Below are 22,470 nucleotides of genomic sequence, written 5' to 3'. Positions count from 1 at the left end.
CACGGGTGGGTTGAGAGAGAGAGTCACGCTTTGGGGGTGTCTTAAATTGCTTATATAGCGTCAGTTTTATGGGTCTTTGTTTTCCTCTGGCCAGTCATCTTGCTCCCTTCCCGTATCTGATCTGACTCAGGCGCTCCCCCATGTGTGCTCACATCTTTTAGCCAAGATGGAGTCCAGTGTGAGGGTTTCTGGGAGGTTGGCAGGACATATTATGGGTTAGCATCCCTTCCCTTCCCTGACCCCTGAGCATCATTTCTGCTCATGGGAAGTTTAGGAGGTCTTCTTGACCTCAAGAATGAGAAGTATGTAACCTCCTTATCTTTTTACCCAAGCAGGGCTTAGCTCCTCTCTGCTCCTGCCATTGTGTTTATCTTGAAGTGTCTGTCCTCAGGAGACAAATTTCAGCTGCTCAGCCTGGGGCCCATCTATCCCCTGCCTCAGAACTAGGGGATACCTGCCCCCGCTTTCCTTAATGAGGGCTCGGAGGCAATGGGAGGTCTAGATCCGGGGTCCCCAACCCCCAGGCCATGGACCAGAATCGGGCCACACGGCAGGAGGTAAGCAGCAGGTGCCCGAGCAAAGCTTCATCGGTATTTACAGTCGCTCCGCATCACTCGCATTACTGCCTGAGTCCCGCCTCCTGTCAGACCAGCAGCGGCATTAGATTCTAATAGGAGCGCAAACCCTACTGTGAACTGTGCGTGAGAGGGATCTAGGTTGCACGCTCCTTATGAGAATCTAATGCCTGATGATCTGAGGTGGAGCTGAGGCGGTGATGCTAGCGCTGGGGAGCGGCTGCAAATACAGATTATCATTAGCAGAGAGGTTTGACTTCACAGAGACCATAGTAAATTATTTGCTTGCAGACTCATATCAAAACCCTATCAGTGAGTGTCAAGTGACAATTAAGCTGCATCTGGTGGGAGGCTTTAAGTCAGAATCCGACACTTAATTTAGTCTGCACGTGGCCTGCCCATTATTTTATTTACCACTTCTGTCTGCTCCTCTTTCCCACACTGTGCACTTGTCTCAGTCACAGTTTTGGTAAGCCCACAAGCTAACAGTACCCAAAATGAGTAAAAAACAAATGTCACTGGAAAGCTTCTTTGAAAAAGGGGAAAGACCCAATAATGAGATAGCAGAAGACTCTAAGACTGCCAACAAAAAGACAGCTGCACTTAAAAGAAAATACCAAGAGTTCTACTTAAATTATGGGTTCATTGCAACAGGTGATTCACATTCTCCAAGCCCGCTTTATATAATATGTGGTGACTGGCCATCCAAGGAAGCCATGAAACCTCCAAAACTGCTTCACCACATGGAGACCAAGCACCCTGCATGAAAAGACAAGCCTTTGGAGTTTTTCAAAAGAAAAAAGTGTGAACACAAAGAACAGAAGCAATTATTGAAGGCCACCACTTCAGCAAATGTGTCTGCACTGAGAGCATCGTTCTTAGTGGCTAACCACATTGATACACCTAAGAAGCCCTTTACTATTGGTGAAGAGTTGATCCTGCCTGCTGCTAAGGACATTCGTTGTGAACTTTCAGGAGAGGCTGCAGTTCAAATGGTGGCACGTGTTCCTCTTTCGCTAGCACCATAACTAGATGAGTTGATGAAATAACAGAAGATATTGAGGCACAGTTTTTAGAGAGGATTAATGAGTCACCATGTACGTCATCCAGGTTGACACATCGACCGATGCTGACAGCAAGGCAACAATGCTTGTTTTTGTGCGATATATTTTTCAGGAGGATGTGCACGAGGATATGTTGTGTACACTTTTGTTGCCAACCAATACCACAGCTGCAGAACTATTCAAGTCTTTGAATGATTACATATCAGGAAAACTGAACTGGTCATTTTGTGTCAGTATGTGCACGGATGGAGCAGCTGCCATGACTGGACGGCTTGCTGGTTTCACTACTCGGGTCAAAGTAGTCACTTCTGAATGTAAGTCTACACACTGTGTCATCCATAGAGAAATGCTGACTAGGCGAAAAATGTCTCCTGAACTTAACAACGTTTTGCAGGATGTGATTAAGATTATCACCCACATTAAAGTACGTGCCCTTAACTCACGTCTGATTGCACAGCTCTGTGAGGAGATGGACGCAGAGCACACACGTCTTCTCTTACACACAGGAGTGACATGGCTTTCTAAAGGCAGATCACTGGCCAGAGTTTCTGAGTTAAGAGAGCCACTCCAGAGATTTCTTTTAGAAAAACAGTCACCACTGGCAGCACATTTCGGTGCCACAGAATGGGTCACAAAACTTGCTTACTTGTGTGACATACTCAACCTGCTCAGCAAACTCAATCCGTCACTTCAGGGGAGAAGGACAACCGTGTTGAAGTCGGCAGATAAAGTGGCTGCATTCAAAGCCAAACTGGAATTATGGGAGTGACGAGTGAACACTGGGATTTTTGACATGTTTCAGACATTAACAGATTTTGAAAGAGACTAAGCCAGGGCCTTCTTTCTCCCAGCTGGTGCACGATCACCTATCTCAGCTTTCAAAAGAGTCTGAGCATTACTTCCCAATCACAGAAGACCCCCGAACTGGGAAGGAATGGATCCATGACCCATTTGTGAATAAGCCAGGTGAATCGACTTGGTCCGTGCTAGAAGAGGATCAACTGCTTGAGATCGCAAATGAGGGTGGCCTTAGAAGTATGTGTGAGACAACTTCAGATCTCCATACATTCTGGATTTAAGTCAAGGCGGAATATTCTGAGGTTGCCACAAAGGCACTGAAAAGCCTGCTTGCATTTCCAACATCCTGTTTTTGTGAAGCAGGGTTTTCTGCAGTGACAGCAGCCAAAACGAGATTACCAAGTAGATTGGACGCAGGCAACATGCTGCGATGGCACTGTCTCCCATCACCCCCAGATGGGACCATCTAGTTGCAGGGAAACAGGCTCAGGGCTCCCACTGATTCTGCGTTCTGGTGAGTTGTATAATTATTTCATTATATATTACAATGTAAAAATAATAGAAATAAAGTGCACAATAAATATAATGCACTTGAATCATCCTGAAACCACCCCACCCCCACCCGCCAGACTGTGGAAAAACTGTCTTCCATGAAACTCGTCCCTGGTGCCGAAAAGGTTGGGGACCGCTGGTCTAGATAGTCAGGGGCTGTCCAAAAGTTAAGTTGTTAGCTTCTTTGAGAAGCTGAGCAGTGGCAGCTACAGCCTGTAAGCATAGGTGCCATCCTTTAGGGGTTTGGTCCAATTGTTTAGAAAAATAGGTTACAACCTGAGTCAGAGGTCCCAGTTATTGTGTAAACACCCCCAGGGCAGTTTCTCCTCTCTCAGTATATATGGATGGAGGGGACAGCTCAGGTTGGGTAAGGCTAATGCGGGGGCTCTTATGAGGTGGTTTTTCAGTTCCGGGAATGCCCTGTCACAATTGGGGGTCCACTCAGAAGGGTCAGGGTCCTTCCCTTTAATTGTTCATACAAGGGCTTAGCACCTAAGCCAAAGTTGGCGATCCCTATACAGCAGAACCCGGCCATCCCTAGGAACCCCCAGAGCTGTTTTCTCATACTAGAGGGTGCCGTCTGGCAAGCCAATTCCTTCTTCTCCTTAGATAGTGCCCTGTGTGTTGCCGAAATTTCAGCTTTCCTGTGCACCGATGCCGAACAGAAATACGGAGGCAGAGATTTTGGAGGAAGGGAGAGATGGCTTTATTTTTCTTGCCAGGAAGAAGGGAAGACACAGTAGGCTAGCACCTCAAGAACTGTGCCCCCCTGTCTTGGGGAATTGCGGAGGGTCTTATAGGTGGAACTTGCAGTCCAGGATAAGTGATAAGGAACAAAGTGGTGAAGGTCTTCCATTCTTCTTCTTGCAATATTTTAAAACAGTCACTGCTGCTGTCAGGCAGCCTGGTAATTGGGTCCATTCATCTCTGGGTTATCGGCCTGAGACCTTCTTTCTGAAATGTAAACAGCTACAAGGGGTAATTTGCTACAAGAGAATGCAGAGAGTAAACGCCAGGTGCAGGGTACAATTCATATGGAATCAGAGAGTAATTAGCTTTGTTTAGCTTTGTGAAGGACAAGTCTAGCTACAAGTGGGTGTTTGTAGTAACAGCTAAAGAATAACCAAGATTGCTTAACTCTTTCAGGCCTGTTTATGCTGTTTCCCCAGCCTGTTCACTGTTGCTTATTTTCCTTGTTTATCAGAAAAATCTCATTTCTATTTTTGCTGCAACACGTGCCCCTTTTCTATTATAAATCCTAAGTATTCTGCCCGCTGGAGGGAGATCCGGGCTTTTTGCTTTGAAACTTTATATCCTCTCTCAGCCAGATGATATAAGGTGCTAACTGTGTTATGGTCAGAAAGCTCTTTGGTGGGGCTGGCGATTAGAATGTCATCCACATATTGAAGTATAGTTCGCTCTTCTAACTCAAGATCACTAAGATCTTTAGCTAAAACCTTAACGAAAAGGGTGGGGCAGTTTCTAAGTCCCTGGGGCAGAACCTTCCAGCACAATGATTGTTTTCTAGAGCTGTAGGGATCCTGCCATTCAAATACAAAAATCTATTGAGATACTGGGGCTAAGGACACACAAAAGAAGGCATCTTTTAAGTCTAACAGTGAATACCAGATCGTCTCAGGGTTTGGGGTAGAGAGTAATGTGTACAGGTTGGGCACCAGGAGTGAATTTCCTTCGTAGCTTCATTTACTGCTTGGAGGTCCTGAACTAGCCAGTATTTCCCATTTTTTGGATCTTTTTACCGGAAGAATAGGAGTGTTGCAAGGGGACTGACAGGATCTAAGAAGCCCTTGTTTGAGTAACTTTCTATTATAGGCTTAATGCCCACTAGGGCTTCTTTGGTTTAAGGGGTATTGCTTTCTACTTGGGTGACTGTAGTTGGGTCACAGCTTGACTATGACTGGTGGTGCCCTCCTGGCTCTGCCAACAGTATGGGCTCTGTCATGGGCCCATACTGAGGGGTTAATCCCCTCAAGGTTAATTGGGCCATTATTATTGTCAGAGGGCGGTAGCGCTAGGGCTACAGAACAGAAGGTGGTCTTGGGTATTTCAATGATAAGGTTTTTGTCTCTGAGGTAAATTGTAGCTCCCAATTTATATAGTAAGTTTCTTTCTATTAGAGGAATTGGGCATTCTGGGATATATAAGAAAGAGTGAGATAACATTTTTCCTTCCAAAGCACACTAAAAGGGCTCTATAAAATTGCACTCCTGTGGCTTCCCTTCCACTCCCATGATCTTACATTTATCTTTGGTCATTTTGCCTTGTCGAGTGTTCAAGACCAAGAAGGTGGCCCCTGTGTCAACTAAAAAGTCAACCTTTTTACCCCCTATGGTCAGGGTCAGCTGAGGCTTCTCAGGGGTAATTTCCAGGGTGCTCTGAGGAGCACCTAGGCCCCTTCAGTTCTCTTCTTCTTTTATGTGCGCAACCAGTGAGGTTGGGCCAGGACACAATGGTCCACCTAGTTTCCTTCCGAGACATTGGGGCATTCTCCCTTCCAATGACCCTCCTCCATGCAGTTTGCACTCTGATTGGTTTTAAGCCCTTCTCTCCACTGTGGGCGTGGTCTTCGAAATGCAGGGTGACTCGTCGATGTCACAGGGTCCCTTGGGGGGCCGTCATTCCTGGGAGGTCGATTGACCCTGAATCGCTAAAGCGAGAATACCGGCAGTTCATTCTGCTCGTTTATCTTCCTTTGCATTCGCCTCCAGATCCCGGTTGTTGAACACCCGAAGTGCTGATTCCACCAGCCGGGAAGTGGGCATGGTGGGCCCTCTCCCCAGCTTTTGTAATTTTCTCACAATGTCTGGGGCCCTCTGGGACTTAAGAGTGGCCTGCCCTTCCAACGGCTTCAGATTATATTTGCGTACACTTGGAGACACTCCCTTAGGCACTCAAGGAAGGCTGAGGGATTTTCCTCCGGTCCCTGGATGACTCCCTGTACCCTACTTCAACTTATGGGTTTCTTCCCCGCTGACTAAGCCCTTAAGAATCAAATCCCTGAAATGTGTGAGGTTCTGCCAACTGTTTTCCTCCTGATGATCCCACCCAGGGTCCGTGTCGGGGATGGCTGGGACTCCAAGCTCTTATACGGTGTGCCCTGCATAATTTTGATTGGTCTTATCCACTTTCTCCCTTGCATTAGTTATAATCAGTGCCTGTTCTTCCCCAGAGAATAAGATATTTTAGGAGGGTTTGGACATCCACCCAAGTGGGGAAATGAGAGTGGAATATTCCCCAGACTAAATTAAGGATTCCCTCGGGGGTCTTCCCATAAACCCTGGGATTGATCCTTCTAGTTGTATAGATCTGAAAAAGAGAGGGGTACATACATGGTGGTCAGCCCCCCCCCCCTCTCCATTGGGGACCTCCCAAAGGGGGAATAGCTTACTGATTCAGAGTTCTGGTACTGAACTCTGTGGGCGTGCATTGGACTAGTTCCCGAGGGAGGAAAACCGAGAGAGAATGAGATTTGAACTAGCCTTGCACTTTTTTGGGAGGCCCTTGTTTTGGCTAAGTGCCATGAAACATGGTACCTGGGGATCTCATCTCATTTTTTTAAATGCTGGCGATAGAGATCCAATTGAAAAATAGTATTATAATCTAGCGAGCCATTAGTTGGCCAACTTTCTGCATCTGCCAGTTTATATTGGGGCTACATGGTGTTGCAAAAGGAAATAAGCCGTCTCTTTGGTAGTGGGCAGTACTCGAAGAATTTCCCGTTTTGGAGAATGCACCCTAGCAACAATTTTGCCAGGACAGAGGCTTGGTTACCCATAGTGAGGAGTCCTTATTTCTGTTCTGTTTCCAGCTTCCCAGTGGCCTCTTCCTAGGGTTGGTAGCAACACAGATCCCACAGGATCTGGCCCACACCAAGTTGTCTAGGCACTCTAAGTGAAATCTGAACCAATTTTCACAGGGGCTGGAAGGGGAGATGCTGTCTAAGAGGGCCCTAGTTATAAAGTCCCCTCTAAGTTAGCAAGTAGACGTTTCCAGGCCTACTGTGAGACTGTAGGAGATACCCAATGTAGGTGAGTGCTTTCAGCGAGCAGTCCTCGGAGATAGGGTAAAGGAGGAATGGGTTATAAATAAGCGTTCTCTAATCAGATAAATTGCTCGGAGAGCCTCTCTGGCAGTCAAGGAGGCTTGTTCAAAAAGGGCTTGACCCTGCTTGGTTACAGGCAGGGAGGCCGAATGCCCGTTTGGAATGTGTGCAGTTCTCTATACTCTCAGCTGCAAGGACCCAAGGACTTTGGATGACTTGGGTGTCCTCTTCTTCCTTCTCTGGCTAGACGGCGATTTTCTGGAAATCTGGCAAAAATAAGATTTTTAAAGGGTTTTTATCTCAGAGGAAGGATCCCTAGGGATCTGTGATAGAGGGTAATGGGGAGAGACCTACCCAACAGAGCCATATACCCTGCCCCAGGATGGCAAGTTAGGGCAAGACGAACCAATACAGAAGATGTGCTTTTGGATTTTTGACCATATCCTAGAGTCGGGAGTGCTGCAGGGGTCAGGGCTGGGAGTGCTTTGCAGTGTGCCAACTTACATGGACATTTGCTTCCAGCCGGCAGGATACCTAGTGCTCATCTACCCTGGTCCGTCACAGACTTATCCTTTCACAGGAGTCTTCCAGTGGAGAGCGCCCTAGTGGCCTTTAAGTGCTCGACCCATGCCCACAGTTGTGGTAAGTATTTCCAAGAACATCGGGGCAAACAAGACCACACAGAACAGAGATTGAAGTTTCACCCTTATCAAGAACAGAGACTAGGACTTACGTTGCACACACAAAACAAAGATGGTCTCACCATGTGGTGGCCTGGAGGGCTTCCCGTCCAGTCCATTCAGGCAAACAATTGTCCAGTCTCGCCTCCCCCGTTATCAGAGCATTGGCTCAATTTAGACAACCAACTGTCCAGTCCAGTCTTCTCGGCAGAGGTCTGGCTCCAACCAGGTGGGCAGGATCCTTTCCCTTAATTAGCCAACCCCTACAACCGCCATTGGCCTTATCGACCGAAGCGGGGTCAGCGCCTCCTGTGTTGGGCATCGCCTGGACACTACACCAATCTGTAGCAAGTGTCCTTGGAGATGTGCTGGGGTGGGGGTGGGGTCTTAACCTGGGGAGCGCCCCGCTTGATTCTTGGCTGCCTTTTGATCTCAGGCTTAATTTAGTAGCCTTCACTGGCTCAGGGATCCAGAATTGGAGCAAACTGGCCAGTTATTTAACTTGCCTTGTTGGCGAGTAAGCCCTGAGTTACCAGACGGAATGGGACCCCCATTGGACGCCAAAATTTGTTACCGAATTAAGTCGTATGGGCCCTGCTCCAGCCCTAGCCCAGTGGAGGCTCTCTGCCTTGGCGAGGGAGGGGTTTTTTTCTGTTTGGGTTCAAGTAGGCAAAAAACAAAACCCAAGCTGCGATTGACCCAGCACAGTCTTCATTCAGTGGCCAAAGAATGGAGAGGTGGGAACTAAGTTCACAGATCAAATTCTCACCCAGCTGGTGGGAGGGGTTTAAAGAGTAAAGACAACGGGAGGAGGAGTGAGGCGAGCTATGTGGAGGCATATGCAATAGTCTACAGGGGAAGGGGCGGGGCTTTTTCTGAGGGACTGGGGTGCCACCCCCTTTTTATCCTTTTTTGGTCCTTAATGTCAGGTCCTGGCCACCAATAGATGCGTCATTTAATATGCTAATGTAGTAAGATGAGACTCAGGGTGTGTTGGAGTCAGATTCATTGCCCTGTTGGTCCCAGCTGGTTCCATCTTGTGTGTGTGTGTGTGTGTGTGTGTGTGTGTGTGTGTGTGTGTGTGTGTGTAGCTTCCTTTTCTTTTCTCTGAACCCTTCAAGTTAAAAATTTATGTTCACTCCTGCTAACAGTGGGCGTTGGTGGGTTTTGAGCAAAGACCTGGAGCAGCTCTGGCAACAGAGGTACTCACCCCACCCCTACCCCTGCCCTAGCCAGACCTGGAAGAGGGGAGTGGAGGAAGCAAGCCCAATCCCTCTTAGCTCAGCAGCTAATCCCCCCTCCCTAGCTCTGTCCCTGGGGGTTGGGGCCCTCATTCCAAATTGTGTACTGGAAGCAGCATCCTCACCCCTTCCACCTCAAGGAGGGGACTGCCAGGGCTTGCACCCTTGGCTGTAGCCAGGATAGAGGCAGATGGGCAGGAAAGGTCTGGTGACATTAGCACTCCTGAGCCATCGGACTGGGAGTTTAAAGCATCCCTCCTGTCTAATCTGTGGCTGGCCCCTCCCAGCCTCCAGGTCCACCGTAGGCTGAGCCTGCCTTCTAGTTTAGTACCTTTACCTCTGCCTAGTTTCTTTTAGGCACAGTCCGGCTTCATACATGCCCCTGGTGTGGAGCGGGTGCAGCTGGGCCTGAGAGCTGCCCTGCCCGGGGCAGGCAGGACCTGAGGTGCCCTGCTCACATGTGTCTGGTATGACACGTCCCTGCTCCTCACCATCACTGTTATTGGGATCTGTGCTCCTGTTGGCCCTGAAGAACAAGAATGTAAAGAAGAGGCGTCCTATCACCTTACAGCACCCTGAAGCCAAGTTCCTGCTGCCCCTGACTGAGAAAGAGGTGATGGGTCAGCCCTCCCCCTCTGCTGTCAGGGGCAGGATGGGGGGGTGATGTGAGAGGACAAAGCGGTGGGGAATGTGTTGGCTGGGGAGGCCAGGGCAGTGGGATGGGCGTTCCATGGCTTCTAGTTTGCTCCCCACTGCCACTGTCTGTGTATTATGTGCTGGGAGCTCCTTTCCCAGGCATCTGAGCTGCCCAGCAAAACTTCCAGAAGGCTGACAGAGCCTGCCTCTGTTTTCTGTTTTGTTAGCAAATCAGCTACAACACTCGGAGGTTCCGCTTTGGACTGCCCTCGCCGGACCATGCCTTAGGGCTTCCTGTAGGTGAGTGGAGTTTGGTGTCACCACCAGGACCTGGGCCTTGTGGGCACTCTGCTCCTATCAGAAACTCAGCTGAGGTGTAGAGGTTGCCCTGCTACCTTTCCTGAGCCACATAAACTCAAAAAGAGGTAGGGAGATAGGCTTAGGGACAGTCCATTCCCTTTCTCATTGTTCCGTTGGGGCTGACACAAAAGCGGTATCTTAATGAGCATTGAAAAGAACTGAGTCTAGAGTCAGAAGGTCTAAGATCCCATTGCCAGCTCCTTGCTGGGCAATCTTAAGCAAGTCCGTCAACCTCTCTGAGACTGTCTATGACATGGGGTTTCCCAGGCCTGTCTGCTACTTGCATTGTTGTGAGAATTAAGTGACTGATGGATGTGAAAATTCAGAAACTGTAAAGTACTGTGCACTTAGGATGGACGGGAGGAATTGATGTGCCCCTACTGTCAGGAGAAAGGCCCAGAAGGTTTGGAGGGGCAGGAGGGGGTTGGTGCCCTTCCTCTCCAGTACGTGGGTTCTCAGCAGGGGCCTCAGACTCATGCACGAAAGGAGGGACCCGTTGTGGATATGAGCCCTAGGAGTCCTAGAGTTCCGAGGTACCCCGTTTCTAACCTGTACCACCACCAGGTGGCCGAGTCGGTCTTAGCGCTCTGCTAGGCCCTGAAACTTTGTGCTGCTGGCCTTCCTGGTGGAGTTCCTCATCCACAGCCTACTCGTCCTGGGTGCATGGGACAGAAGCTTGACGTCACCTCTTCAGGTGATGAAATTACCCACTAGGCAGCCAGCCTGGCCCCTGAGCCTCCTTGCTGCTTCCTCTGTCCCTCTTCATCCGTGGGAGCTGGGTGTCAGCCTGCCTTCCAGCCCTCTGCCTGGCTGGTGAGACCAGCCCTATTGGCAAGAAGGCTGAAGAATAAAACCTCTGAGAAACAAAATTTCTTAGAAACTGTCATGACCCACTCTCTCAGCCCTGGTGTGGGCAGTGCACAGTCAGCGCACAAGGTAATTTAGAGGCTTCTGGGAGAATCTGTGGAGGCTCGGAGATCGCTCATGCTTGCCAGCCCTGCTGAAATGAAGCTGGTTAGAGATGCGGTCTGCGGGACCAGCCGGGCAGCCCCGTTTCCTCTGAGGTTGCTGCCAGGCCAGGCCCAGGTTGGCTGCATCTGAAAGAGGCTTTCTAAGGTTTCCAGTATCAGATGAGTTCTCGGCAGGAAGCTGCCACAGGTGTTTATTCCTGGGGGTCCCTGGTTCCCAGCCAGGGCACAGCCAGAGTCATTGAGCCTGTCCTTTCTTTTTTTAAATTTTATGGAAGTACAGTTGATTTACAATGTTGTGTTAATTTATGCTGTACAGCAAAGTGACACAGTTATACATATATATATTCTTTTTCATATTCTTTCCCATTATGGTTTATCACAGGATATTCAATATAGTTCCCTGTGCTATACAGTAGGACCTTGTTTATCCATCCTAAGCCTGTCCTTTCTTAACCCAGAGCGTTTGCACCTCAGGCTTCGGGGCCCCTCAAAGACTGGGTTTTGCCCCTGCAGTGCCCCCTCCTCCTTTTCCTCCTTCCCTCCCTCCTGCCCTTCTCCTCCCCCTTCTCCCTGGGTCTCTGCTCTGTCTGCATATCCTCTCTCTCTGTCCTGTGCACACACAGCTTCTACCCCCTCAGATACTCTGGCTCAGAACTTCCTCTTGCCTTTGTCTCTTGGCATCCCTTTTATTTATTTATTTATTTATTTTGCATTACGCGGGCCTCTCACTGTTGTGGCCTCTCCTGTTGCGGAGCACAGGCTCCGGACGCGCAGGCTCAGCGGCCATGGCTCACGGGCCCAGCCACTCCGCGGCATGTGGGATCCTCCCGGACCGGGGCACGAACCCGTGTCCCCTGCATCGGCAGACGGACTCTCAACCACTGCGCCACCAGGGAAGCCCCTTGGCATCTCTTGATCGCAGCTTCTGCCCTCACCACTAATTGCCTTAGTCACTGACGTCTCCCATGTTGGATGCAGCAGAAATCTGAGTGGCCTAGCCCATCATGTGACACTGGATCATGGAGTCATGATCCACAGGTCTCTGGCCACCCTGGTCTGTTCATGTCTACCCTGGGGGGACAGAATTACATGGTTCAAAGCTTCACTGCTGCCCTTCGGCAGAGCCATGGGCCAGGGAGACACAGTGCTGCTGCTGGAACTCATGGTCCGTGGATGCCTAAATCCTGGAGCCCTGCATACCTGTGCGGCCAGGCCTGCTCCAGGCCAGGGGACAGGATACAGATGAGGGAGCTGTGATTCATTCATAGACCCCAGTGATACATACAGTTTAGGAAGAAATGACTTTATGAAGGCAACATATTTTGCTTTAAAAAGGAAACACTTCTGCAATTTTTAATGCTCAGCCTCCAACCTTAATTAGCTCTTCCTGCCCCACAGAGCGCTTTGACACGGTAAGCCTGCACCGACAGTAGGCTTCCTGTGTGTGAAGCTCACAGCTACGCTGTGATGGAGTCAGGGCAGGTATATGGGGTGAAGTGACTTGTCCAGGCTTGCACATGGAGTGAGAAGGGCAGGCCTAGGATCTAGGCATCCTGGACTTGGGCTCCTTCCCTGCTTGGCCCTCCTCCCATGCACCCTGTCGCGCTATGCACCCCCTCCGCCACCAAAGCTCAGTCCTTTAGAGAAATCCCTGGTCCTGTTTAGGCTGGCCCTGCTCAGGCTTAACATTTGGTGCCTTTTCTGTAGGTAACTATGTTAATCTCTTGGCCAAAATTGATGGTGTGTTGGTGGTCAGGGCTTACACGCCTGTGTCCAGTGATGAGGATCTAGGCTTTGTGGACTTGATTATCAAGGTAAATGATGCCCGCCATGTCCAGCTGCCTCACCGTCACAAGCTTGTTCAGGGTGGTGGGTGGAGAAGGGCACGTGCCCTGGACAGGGCTTCCCAGCGGTGTCATTTAACAGTGAAGCTGCTGACCTAGTGAAGTCTTCAGGTGTTGCTTTAGAGCAACCGTGCGTGCAGAGGATTTGCTCTTCCTGGTTTCTGGTAGCAAGTGTATTCTTGAGTTGTGTGTGGCTGTGGCCTCGGGGCTGAAGCTGTGAAAGCCATGCTGCCTTATTTTTCAGATCTACTTCAAAAATGTACACCCTAATCATCCAGAAGGGGGGAAGAGGACTCCGTACTTGGAGAACATGAAAACTGGGGACACCATCCTTTTTCAAGGGCCATCCGGGCGCCTGTTCTATCATGGGTCAGGTACTGGGGGGTTCACACTGGGCCTCCAGCTAGGAGGAAGAAGATGCCTATGGTTGTTCCGTTGTTCTAGAAAGCTCCTCAGATTTGAGTCACGTGGACTTGTCCTTGAAGTCTTCATACATTCATTCACACACCCACTTTATGAGATTATAAGCTTCATGAAGGTAAGGGAGTGATCTGGTGTTTCCTCATCACTGTGTCTCCAGCACGATGCCTGATGCACGAAAGGCACTTGGCGTTGCTGAGAAGTGGAGGATGGGTGGGTGGGTGGATGGAATGCACACTCATCCGTTTGCTCACACGCTCATCACTTACTCATTCGCTGCCGTGGGTGAGAGTGCTGTGTGACACTCCATGTTAACTTCAGCCTGCCTTCCTTCTTCCTCAGAAGAAAAGGTGCAGCTATTCCTCCAAGGATGCCCAGGCTCTACTCCCACTTTGGGCCCCGGTGGGCCAGGGCTGGCTCAGGAGCCCACCCTGGCTGGCTCCTCTGGTTTAAAATGGCATAGCCACTCGCTTAGGTGGACTTGCTTCCTGGGAGGCCCAAGGAACTCAGTGATGTTTTGCGGGCTCTCAGTCAAGAGCCGTAGACATCAGAAGTATCCTCTGTGTTTTCAGGGAAGTTTGCGTTCAAACCATACAAAACGAGTGAGCTTGAAAATAAACTGGTCCATCACCTGGGAATGATTGCTGGGGCCACAGGTAAGAGGCTACTGGGGGCTTCATCCACAGGGTGAGCCCTGAGACCTTTCTGACTTGGGAGTCATTTGGTCCTAGAAGGGGTGATGTGAGAGATTCCTTCCCTGGCTCTTTGAGATGGGGATGCAGGGTCAGTGACAGGTCTTGACACTGACCCTGGACGCCCTGCTCCCCTTAACCAACATGGTGGCTGCCGCACGAGCCCCTGGAGCCTCTAAGGTGAGGCTGGGGGCCAGGCTGGGCAGGGCCACACAGGCCCCAAGGGCTCCTGGATCCTGTTCAAGCCTGATGCTCCCCATCCCTTGAAAATGAATGCCTGAAAGACGAGAACAAATGTGTAAGGAGAACTGCAACGTGCCAGGCACCGTAACGGGCATTTAAAAAAATATCACATTTACTTGTCATTATATCTGTTTTACAGATGACACTGAAGAGCTCAGACAGGTGCCTGACTCACCTTAGTCGGACAGTTAGGGAGCTAGACGTGAAATGCAGTCGTTTCAAAGCCAGTGCTGCCATGTGAAAATGAGAAGTGCTTTTGATGGACTGTGGCATTAGAAGGGAAAACCAAAATGAAGGGTGGTTCTGCTCTTTGAGTTCTGGGGACAGAAGTGAGAGAAGTAACCGGGGCCAAGGAAACTTGTGAAGCTGCTGCAGACCAGGGACAGTGAGCACCAGAGGGGGAGGGAAACCCGGCCTGCCTGCCAGCTGTGTTCCAGGGGTTACGCCCATGCTGCAGCTCATCCGCTGCATCACCAAGAAGCCCAGTGACAAGACCAGGATGTCCCTCGTCTGTGCCAGCCAGGTCAGTTCTGCTGAGTCAGCCTTGAGTGAGGAAGGAATTTTCCACTGTTTGCTGAGCTGGTCTCTGCATTCTTCTCCTCCCCACTCACCACAGTCATGCTGCTCCGGCGCCTGCAGCTATGGGAGGGCTCACTGGGCTCAAGTAGGGAGACTGGCAGCCATAGAAGCTGAGTCCAGGCCTGTTTTTCCGTTTGTTTTTGTTTTTCAACTCTGTCTCCCCAAACAACCATAAGCACTAAGCTTTCCTTCTTTCTTTAATATATAATTCTGTGCTTTTCCCAATGTAAAATCATAGCTGCCTTGCCCTTAGTGGAAATTTCAGAAAATACGGAAGCATATAAATAATTTACTTCTTTTTATGTTTGCTCTATACATGCTATATATTCACAATTATATGTATATTGTTTTTCATTTTTAGTTTTTTTTACTCAACATTACCACACAGGCATTTTCTTCTCATTAAAACTCTTTATAAATATTTTCATCAGTCTATATCAAGTCTCACCATCATTACTAAATCTTCTCCTCCATTCAGGTTGTTTTCAGTTTTCACAGTTATAAATGATACAGTGATGAATAATTGTGCCTAGGCTTGGATTATTTTGTTAAACAGAATCGCAGAAGTGGAATTGTTGGGACAAGGATCATGACGAGTTTTACGGTCCAGGTCTTGTGTGCAGCATCTCTGAGCCTGCAACAGATCTTTTGGCTTTGTGCACTTTCCCCAGCGGAGGCTACAGCCTGTCTTCCTCTGCTGTAGCTCTCCAGTGCCGTAGATTATATATATCGTGTCATATATCACTGCCTTAGCTGCTCGCATTCCCTGCAGGAGATCCTGGGCCAGTCCGGTTTGCCTTGCCTGGCGCTCAGAGTGGATGCAGGAGCTGGGCTGGGGTGATTAGACACAGCCTTCCAGCTGGAGGGCAGTCACCCAGCGCCTCCCTCCACAAGAGGGCGTTTGTTGTGTCGGAGCCTCAGCAGAACTCTTTGGCCCAGAGTCTGCAGGGAGCACTCCAGCTAGAGTCGGGTGGCCGGGGCGGGAATGTGCTGACCTGTGTGCTGAGTCTGGGGAGCAAGCAGGATGCCCTGGAGGGGTGAGGCTCGTGTTGCTTCTTTTCTAGACACAGGAGGAGATCTTGGTGAGAAAGGAGCTTGAAGAAGTTGATAGACCTCACCCAAAGCAGTTCAACCTGTGGTACACCCTGGACAGGCCTCCTGTTGGTAAGGTCCCCGTTGTCCCCACCGTGGGTCAGCTCCAACCCTTGACCCAGTCAGGGGCCAGTCCCTGGGTTGGTTGGTTCTGGGCTGGGTGGCTGAGGCCTTGGACTATGTCTCTACTTGGGAAATGCAGGAATTTGAGGGAGAGAGGATTTGGGATGACCTGCTTGTAAGGGCGGTAGAGGGTAGGTGTCCGATATCTCAGCGGCACTCCACGCACTGCTCTGAACGTCAGGGGGGACTCTGAGGCCCCGGGCCACCCTGAACACACACTCCACACGGCATCCCACAGAGCCATCACTCACACTGCCTCCTGTACGGCCACTGACCCTTTCACCCTGCACCCCGCACCTCACCTAGGGCAGCAGTCCTCATAAGCTGAGCCCCGGCCGCCACCGCACACGCTGCACCCCGCAGAGCCCTCACGCTGACAGGCTGCCTCTCCCACCTAGCGCTGAGCTGTGCCTGCCTCGTCATACAGCTCACTGCCCAGCAGAGGGCGCCACCCAAACGAGCCAGTCCCCAAACAACCACAGCACCCTCTGCCCGGCACAGCTCCTGCTCACGGCCTCGATTCACGCCGCACCCCGGTGCATCTGTCTCACGGTGGCGTTCACCCGCGCCGGTGCTTACAGCAGGCAGACACCAGCCAGGGACTCAGAGCCCCAGCAGTGAGCCTGGGGTCTGGGGTAAATACTGAAAAGGGCTCTCTGGGCCCCCCACGTGCTCTACTCCCAGCTTTCTGCGGAGAGCAGTAGTGCAGATGTCTAAGCCTTGGCGAATAGCCTTGTGTTCCTCTTCCCGGCTTGAGGGAGGGCGGGCAGGGGGCCTGGGGTCAGGGACGCAACCTGGCCCCCGCGACAGCTTTTTTCTGCTTAATCTCAGGCTGGAAGTACAGACAGGCTTCATTACTGAGGACACGATCAAGGAGCGTCTCCCTCCTCCTGGGAGGTTCTCGTTCATCCTGGTGTGTGGCCCACCACCCCTGATCCAGAGAGCCGTGCACCCTAACTTGGAGAAACTGGGTTACACCAAGGACATGATTTTCACCTACTAATGCCTCCCTTGCTCTTAGCAAATTTGCCTGGTCCCGTTCATGTTTCACAGTGAGCTCAGCTTCACCATGTTATACTGGGAAGTGTTCAAAAGTCCCTCGTAATGCGTCTTTGTGTACACTGGCACTCCCTCCTCTCTAAAGTAGCTTCTGAGGCCTCCTTGCTTGAAGAGGCTTGAAGGAATTCCATTTCAGTATCTTTTTCCATAGTTTGGTGAAATAAAATTCAGTGCAAAGCAGATAGCCATTGAGTGTGGCTCTGTGGGGGACCTGCTAGACAGGTAGAAGGCCTTGACCTGCCCCACATGTAAATTGGCATCTTGTGTCCTTGGGGGGGGTCACAATGGTCAAAAATACTGGGGCAGAACTCCAGGAGAATCCAAGGGGGGGTCGTGTCAACTCCCAATTTCTCTTTAACCCCTCTTTCTAGAGTGTTGTTTTTAAGGTCACACCTATCAGAGGGCTCAGGCACCCTCCATGTGCACTCTTTCTTCTCTTGTAGGAGACCCTTGAAATGGAAATGGTGTTAAAAATACACATCAGGGCAATAGTCAACGTGGGCTCCAAGAATCCTGGACTCCCTGCACTGTACACCACAAATGGAGGTAAGGGGTGCTTCTTTGTTAAGGATCCTCTAAATGCCAGGCCCAATTCTGGTGTGGTCAGGTAGGGGTGGTTAGTACAGAAGCTTCTGAACTTGCAAACACAATTAGGTTCCTGAGGCTATTCCTTAAATCGTTCATATTTATTGCAAAGGGTATAAGTGCTCACTATCACCATCTGTTTGTGGTCAGGACATGCTGTTGCTTTGTTATCTGTGCCTGGATAAAACCATTTATGCTCTTGATTTTTTTTTATTACTTCTGCTCTTGAAGTATAGTTGATTTATAATGTTTCAGGTGTACAGCAAAGTGATTCAGTTGTGTGTGTATATATATATTCTTTGTCAGATTCTTTTCCATTATAGGTTTTTACAGGGTATTGCATATAGCTCCCTATGCTATACAGTAGATCTTTGCTATTTTATATATAGTGGTGTGTATCTGTTAATCCCAAATTCCACATTTATCCCTTCCCTCCCTTTCCCCTTTGGTAACCATAAGTTTGCTTTCTATGTCTGTGAGTCTATTTCTGTTTTGTGAATAAGTTCATTTATATCATTTTTCTAGAATGCACATATAAGTGAGGTCATATGATATTTCTCTTTCTCTTACTTCATTTAGTATGTTGCTGCAAATGGCATTATTTCATCATTTTTTATGGCTGCATAATATTCCATTCATCTGTTGATGGACATTTAGGTTGCTTCCATGTTTGCCTTGTGTAAATAGTGCTATGAACACTGGGGTGCGTGTATCCTTTTGAATTAGAGTCTTCTCCAATATATGACCAGGAGTGGGATTGCGGGAACATATGGCAACCCTATTTTTAGTTTTTTGAGGAACCTCCATACACTTCTCCATAGTGGCTGCAGCAATTTACATTCCGAGCAACAGTGTAGGAGGGTTCCCTTTTCTCTACACCCTCTTCAGCATTTGTTATTTGTAGATTTTTTGATGATGGCCATTCTGACCAGTGTGGGGTGGTACCTCATTGTAGTTTTGATTTGCATTTCTCTAATAATTAGTGATGTCGAGCATCTTTTCATGGGCCTGTTGGCCTTCTATATGTCTTCTTTGGAGAAATGTCTATTTAGGTCTTCTGCCCATTTTTCTGATTTTTTTTTTTTTTTGATATTGAGCTGTATGAGCTGCTTGTATATTTTGGAAATTAAGTCTTGTCAGTTGCACCATTTGCAAATATTTTCTCCCATTCTGTAGGTTGTCTTTTTATTTTGTTTATGGTTTCCTTTGCTGTGCAAAAGCTTTCAGGTTTAATTAGATCCCATTTGTTTATTTTTGCTTTTGTTTCCATTACTCTAGGAGATGGATCCAAAAAAATACTGTTGCGATCTATGTCAAAGACTGTCCTGCCTATGTTTTCCTCTAGTTTTATAGTATCTGGTCTTACATTTAGGTCTTTAATCCGTTTTGAGTTTATTTTTGTATATAGTGTTAGAGAATATTCTAATTTCATTCTTTTACATGTCAGTGTCCAGTTTTCCCAGCACCATTTATTGAAGAGACTGTCTTTTCTTCATTGTCTATTCTTGCCTCCTTTGTCGTAGATTAATTGACCATAAGCATGTTGGTTTATTTATGGGCTTTCTATCCTGATCTATGTATCATTTTTTTTTTGCCAGTATCAAACTGTTTTGATTACTGTAGCTTTGTAGTATGGTCTGAAGTCAAGGAGTGTGATTCCTCCAGCTGCATTCTTCTTTTTCAAGATTGTTTTGGCTATTCAGGTTCTATTGTGTTTCTGGATGAATTTAAAATTTTTTGTTCCAGTTCTGTGAAAAAATGCCATCAGTAATCTGATAGGGATTGCACTGAATCTGTAGATTGCCTTAGGTAGTATGGTCATTTAAACAATACTGATTCTTCCAATCCAAAAACATGGTATGTCTTTCCATCTATGTCATCCTCAATTTCTCTCATCAGCCTCCTATCAGTTTTCACAGTACAGGTCTTTTGCTTCCTTAGCTGGGCTTACTCCTGGTTATTTTATTCATTTTGTTGCAATGGTGAATGGGATTATTTCCTTAATTTCTCTTTCTGATATTTCATTGTTAATGTATAGAAATGCAACAGATTTCTGTGTATTAATTTCGTATCCTACAACTTTACTGAATTCATTGATGACTTTTAGTAGTTTTCTGGTGACACCTTTAGTATTTTCTATGTATAGTATCATGTCATCTGCAAACAGTGACGGTTTTACTTCTTCCTTTCCAATTTGGATTCCTTTTATTTCCTTTTCTTCTCTGATTGCTGTGGCCGGGACTTCCAAAACTATGTTGAGTAAAAGAGGTGAGAGTGGACATCCTGGTCTTGTTCCTGATCTTAGAGGGAATGCTTTTAGCTTTTCACTGTTGAGTATGATGTTAGCTGTGAGTTTGTCATATATGGCCTTTATTATGTTGAGGCATGTACCTTCTATGCCCACTTTCTGGAGAATTTTTTATCATAAATGGATGTTGAATTTTATCAAAAGCTTTTTCTACATCTGTTGAGATGATTGTATGGTTTTTATTCAATCTGTGAATGTGGTGTATCACAATGATTTGTGGATATTGAAAAATCCTTGCAGCCCTCAGATAAATCCCCTTGATTATGGTATACAATCCTTTTAATGTATTGTTGGAGTAGGTTTGCTAGTATTTTGTTGAGGATTTTTGCATCTATGTTCATCAGTAATATTGGTTTATAATTTTTTTTGTGATCTTTTTGTCTGGTTTTTGTATCAGGGTGATGGTGGCCTCATAGAATGAGTTCAGAAGTGTTCCTTTTTCTCCAGTTTCTTGGAGAATAGTTTCAGAAGGATAGGTGTTATCTCTTCTCTAAATGTTTGATAGAATTCACCTGTGAAGCCATCTGGTCCTGGACTTTTGTTTCTTGGGAGTTTTAAAATTACTGATTCTATTTCAGTACTGGTAATTGGCCTGTTCATATTTTCTATTTCTTCCTGGTTCAGTCTTGGGAGTTGTACCTTTCTAAGACTTTGTCCATTTATTCTAGCTTGTCCATTTTATTGGCACATAATTGCTCAGAATAATCTCTTATGATCCTTTGTATTTCTGTGATGTCAGTTGTAACTTCTCCTTTTTAGCGTATCTAATTTTATGGATTTGAGTCCTCTCCCTTTTTTTCTTCATGAGTCTGGCTAAAGGTTTATCAATTTTGTTTATCTTCTCAAAGAACAAGCTTTTAACTTCATTGATCTTTGCTGTTTTGTCTCTATTTCATTTACTTCTGCTCTGATCTTTATGATTTCTTTCCTTCTACTAACTTTGGATTTTGTTTCTTCTTCTCTGATTGCTTTAGGTGTAATGTTAGGTTGTTTATCTGAGATTTTTCTTGTTTCCTGAGGTAAGCTTGTATCACTATAAACTTCCCTCTTAGCACTGCTTTTGCTGCATCTCACAGGTTTTGGAATGTTGTGTTTTCATCTTCATTTGTCTCCAGGTATTCTGTGATTTCTTCATTGATCCATTGGTTGTTTAGTAACAACCTCCACATGTTTGATTTTTACAGTTTTTTTTTCTTGTAGTTGTTTCTAGTCTCATAGCCTTGTGGTTGGAAAAGATGCTTGATATGATTTTAATTTTCTTAGATTTACTGAGACTTGTTTTGTGGCCCAGCAAGTGATCTATTCTGGAGAATGTTCCGTGTGCATTTGAAAAGAATGTGTATTCTGCTGCTTTCGGGTGGAATGCTCTATAAATATAAATTAAGTCCATTTGGTCTAATGTGTTATTTAAGGCCTGTGTTTCCTTATTTTCTGTCTGGATGATCTGTCCATTGATGTAAGTGGGGTGTTGAGGTCCACTATTATTATTGTTACTATCAATTTCTCCTTTTATGTTTGTTAGCATTTGCTTTATATATCGAGGTGCTCTTATGTTGGGTGCATATATACTTACAATTGTTATATCTGCTTCTTGGATTGATCTCTTGATCATTATGTGGTGTCCTTGTCTCTTTTAACAGTCTTTAAAGTCTATTTTGGCTGATCTAAATACTGCTACTCCAGCCTTATTTTGATTTCCATTTGCATGGAATACCTTTTTCCCTCTACTCCCTTTCAGCCTGTATGTGTCTCTAGATCTGAAATGAGCCTCTTGTAGGCAGCAAATGTGTGGATCTTGTTTCTGTGTCCATTCAGTCACTCTGTGTCTTTTGGTTGGAGCATTTAATCTATTTATATTTAAGGTAATTATCGATATGAATGTTCTCATTGTCATTTTGTTAATTGTTTTGGACTTATTTTTGTAGGTCTTTTTTTGCCTTCTTCTTTTGCTCTCTTGTGACTTGATGACTAGTGTTATGTTTGGATTCCTTTTTCTATTTTGTGTGTATTTCTATTATAGATTTTTGGTTTGCAGTTACCTTGAGGTTTTTGTATAGCAGTCTATATGTATACGTAATTGTTTTAAGTTGCTGATCTTACTTTCAAATGCATTTTAAATACGCTGCAGTTGTACTCTCCCCACCCTCACAATTACTCTGAGATCGTATTTTACATCTAATTGTTTTGTTTATCCCTTGTGTATTGTGGATACAGATGGTTTTACCACTTTTGTTTCTCAACCTCCCTGCTAGCTGTGTGTGTGACTGATTTCCTACCTTTACTGTATGTTTGCCTTTACCGGTGAGCTGTTTCATTACATAATTTTCATGTTTCCTGTAGTGGCCTTTTCTTTTTTCCCTGGAGAAGTCCCTTTAACACTTGTTGTAAAGCTAGTTTGGTGGTGCTGAATTCTTTTAGCTTTTGCTTGTCTATAAAGTTTTCAATTTCTCCTTCAAATCTGAATGAGAGCCTTGGTGGGTAGAGTATTCTTGGTTGTGTTTTTCCCTTTCAACACTTTATATCTTGCTACTCCCTTCTGACCTGCAGAGTTTCTGCTGAAAATTAGCTGATAGTTTTACAGTCAT

At 47.0% G+C, this 22,470-nt stretch overlaps 1 protein-coding gene across 1 annotated transcript; it reads left to right on the top strand.

Moving 5' to 3' along the window:
- Positions 1-7,679: 7,679 nt before the first annotated feature.
- On the top strand, positions 7,680-16,936 carry CYB5R2 (cytochrome b5 reductase 2). Its single transcript, XM_060019676.1, is given in 10 exon segments — positions 7,680-7,694; positions 9,506-9,586; positions 9,837-9,909; positions 12,648-12,754; positions 13,029-13,158; positions 13,777-13,860; positions 14,577-14,662; positions 15,783-15,882; positions 16,765-16,773; positions 16,776-16,936. Coding segments are annotated over 10 exon segments (846 nt in total).
- The last annotated feature ends 5,534 nt before the right edge of the window (positions 16,937-22,470 follow it).

The sequence above is a fragment of the Delphinus delphis genome, chromosome 8 (genome assembly GCF_949987515.2).
Source record: "Delphinus delphis chromosome 8, mDelDel1.2, whole genome shotgun sequence".
In the NCBI taxonomy this organism is placed as follows: Eukaryota; Metazoa; Chordata; class Mammalia; order Artiodactyla; family Delphinidae; genus Delphinus; species Delphinus delphis.
Note: the sequence above shows the minus strand (reverse complement) of the source record. Positions and strands in the feature narration are given on the sequence as shown.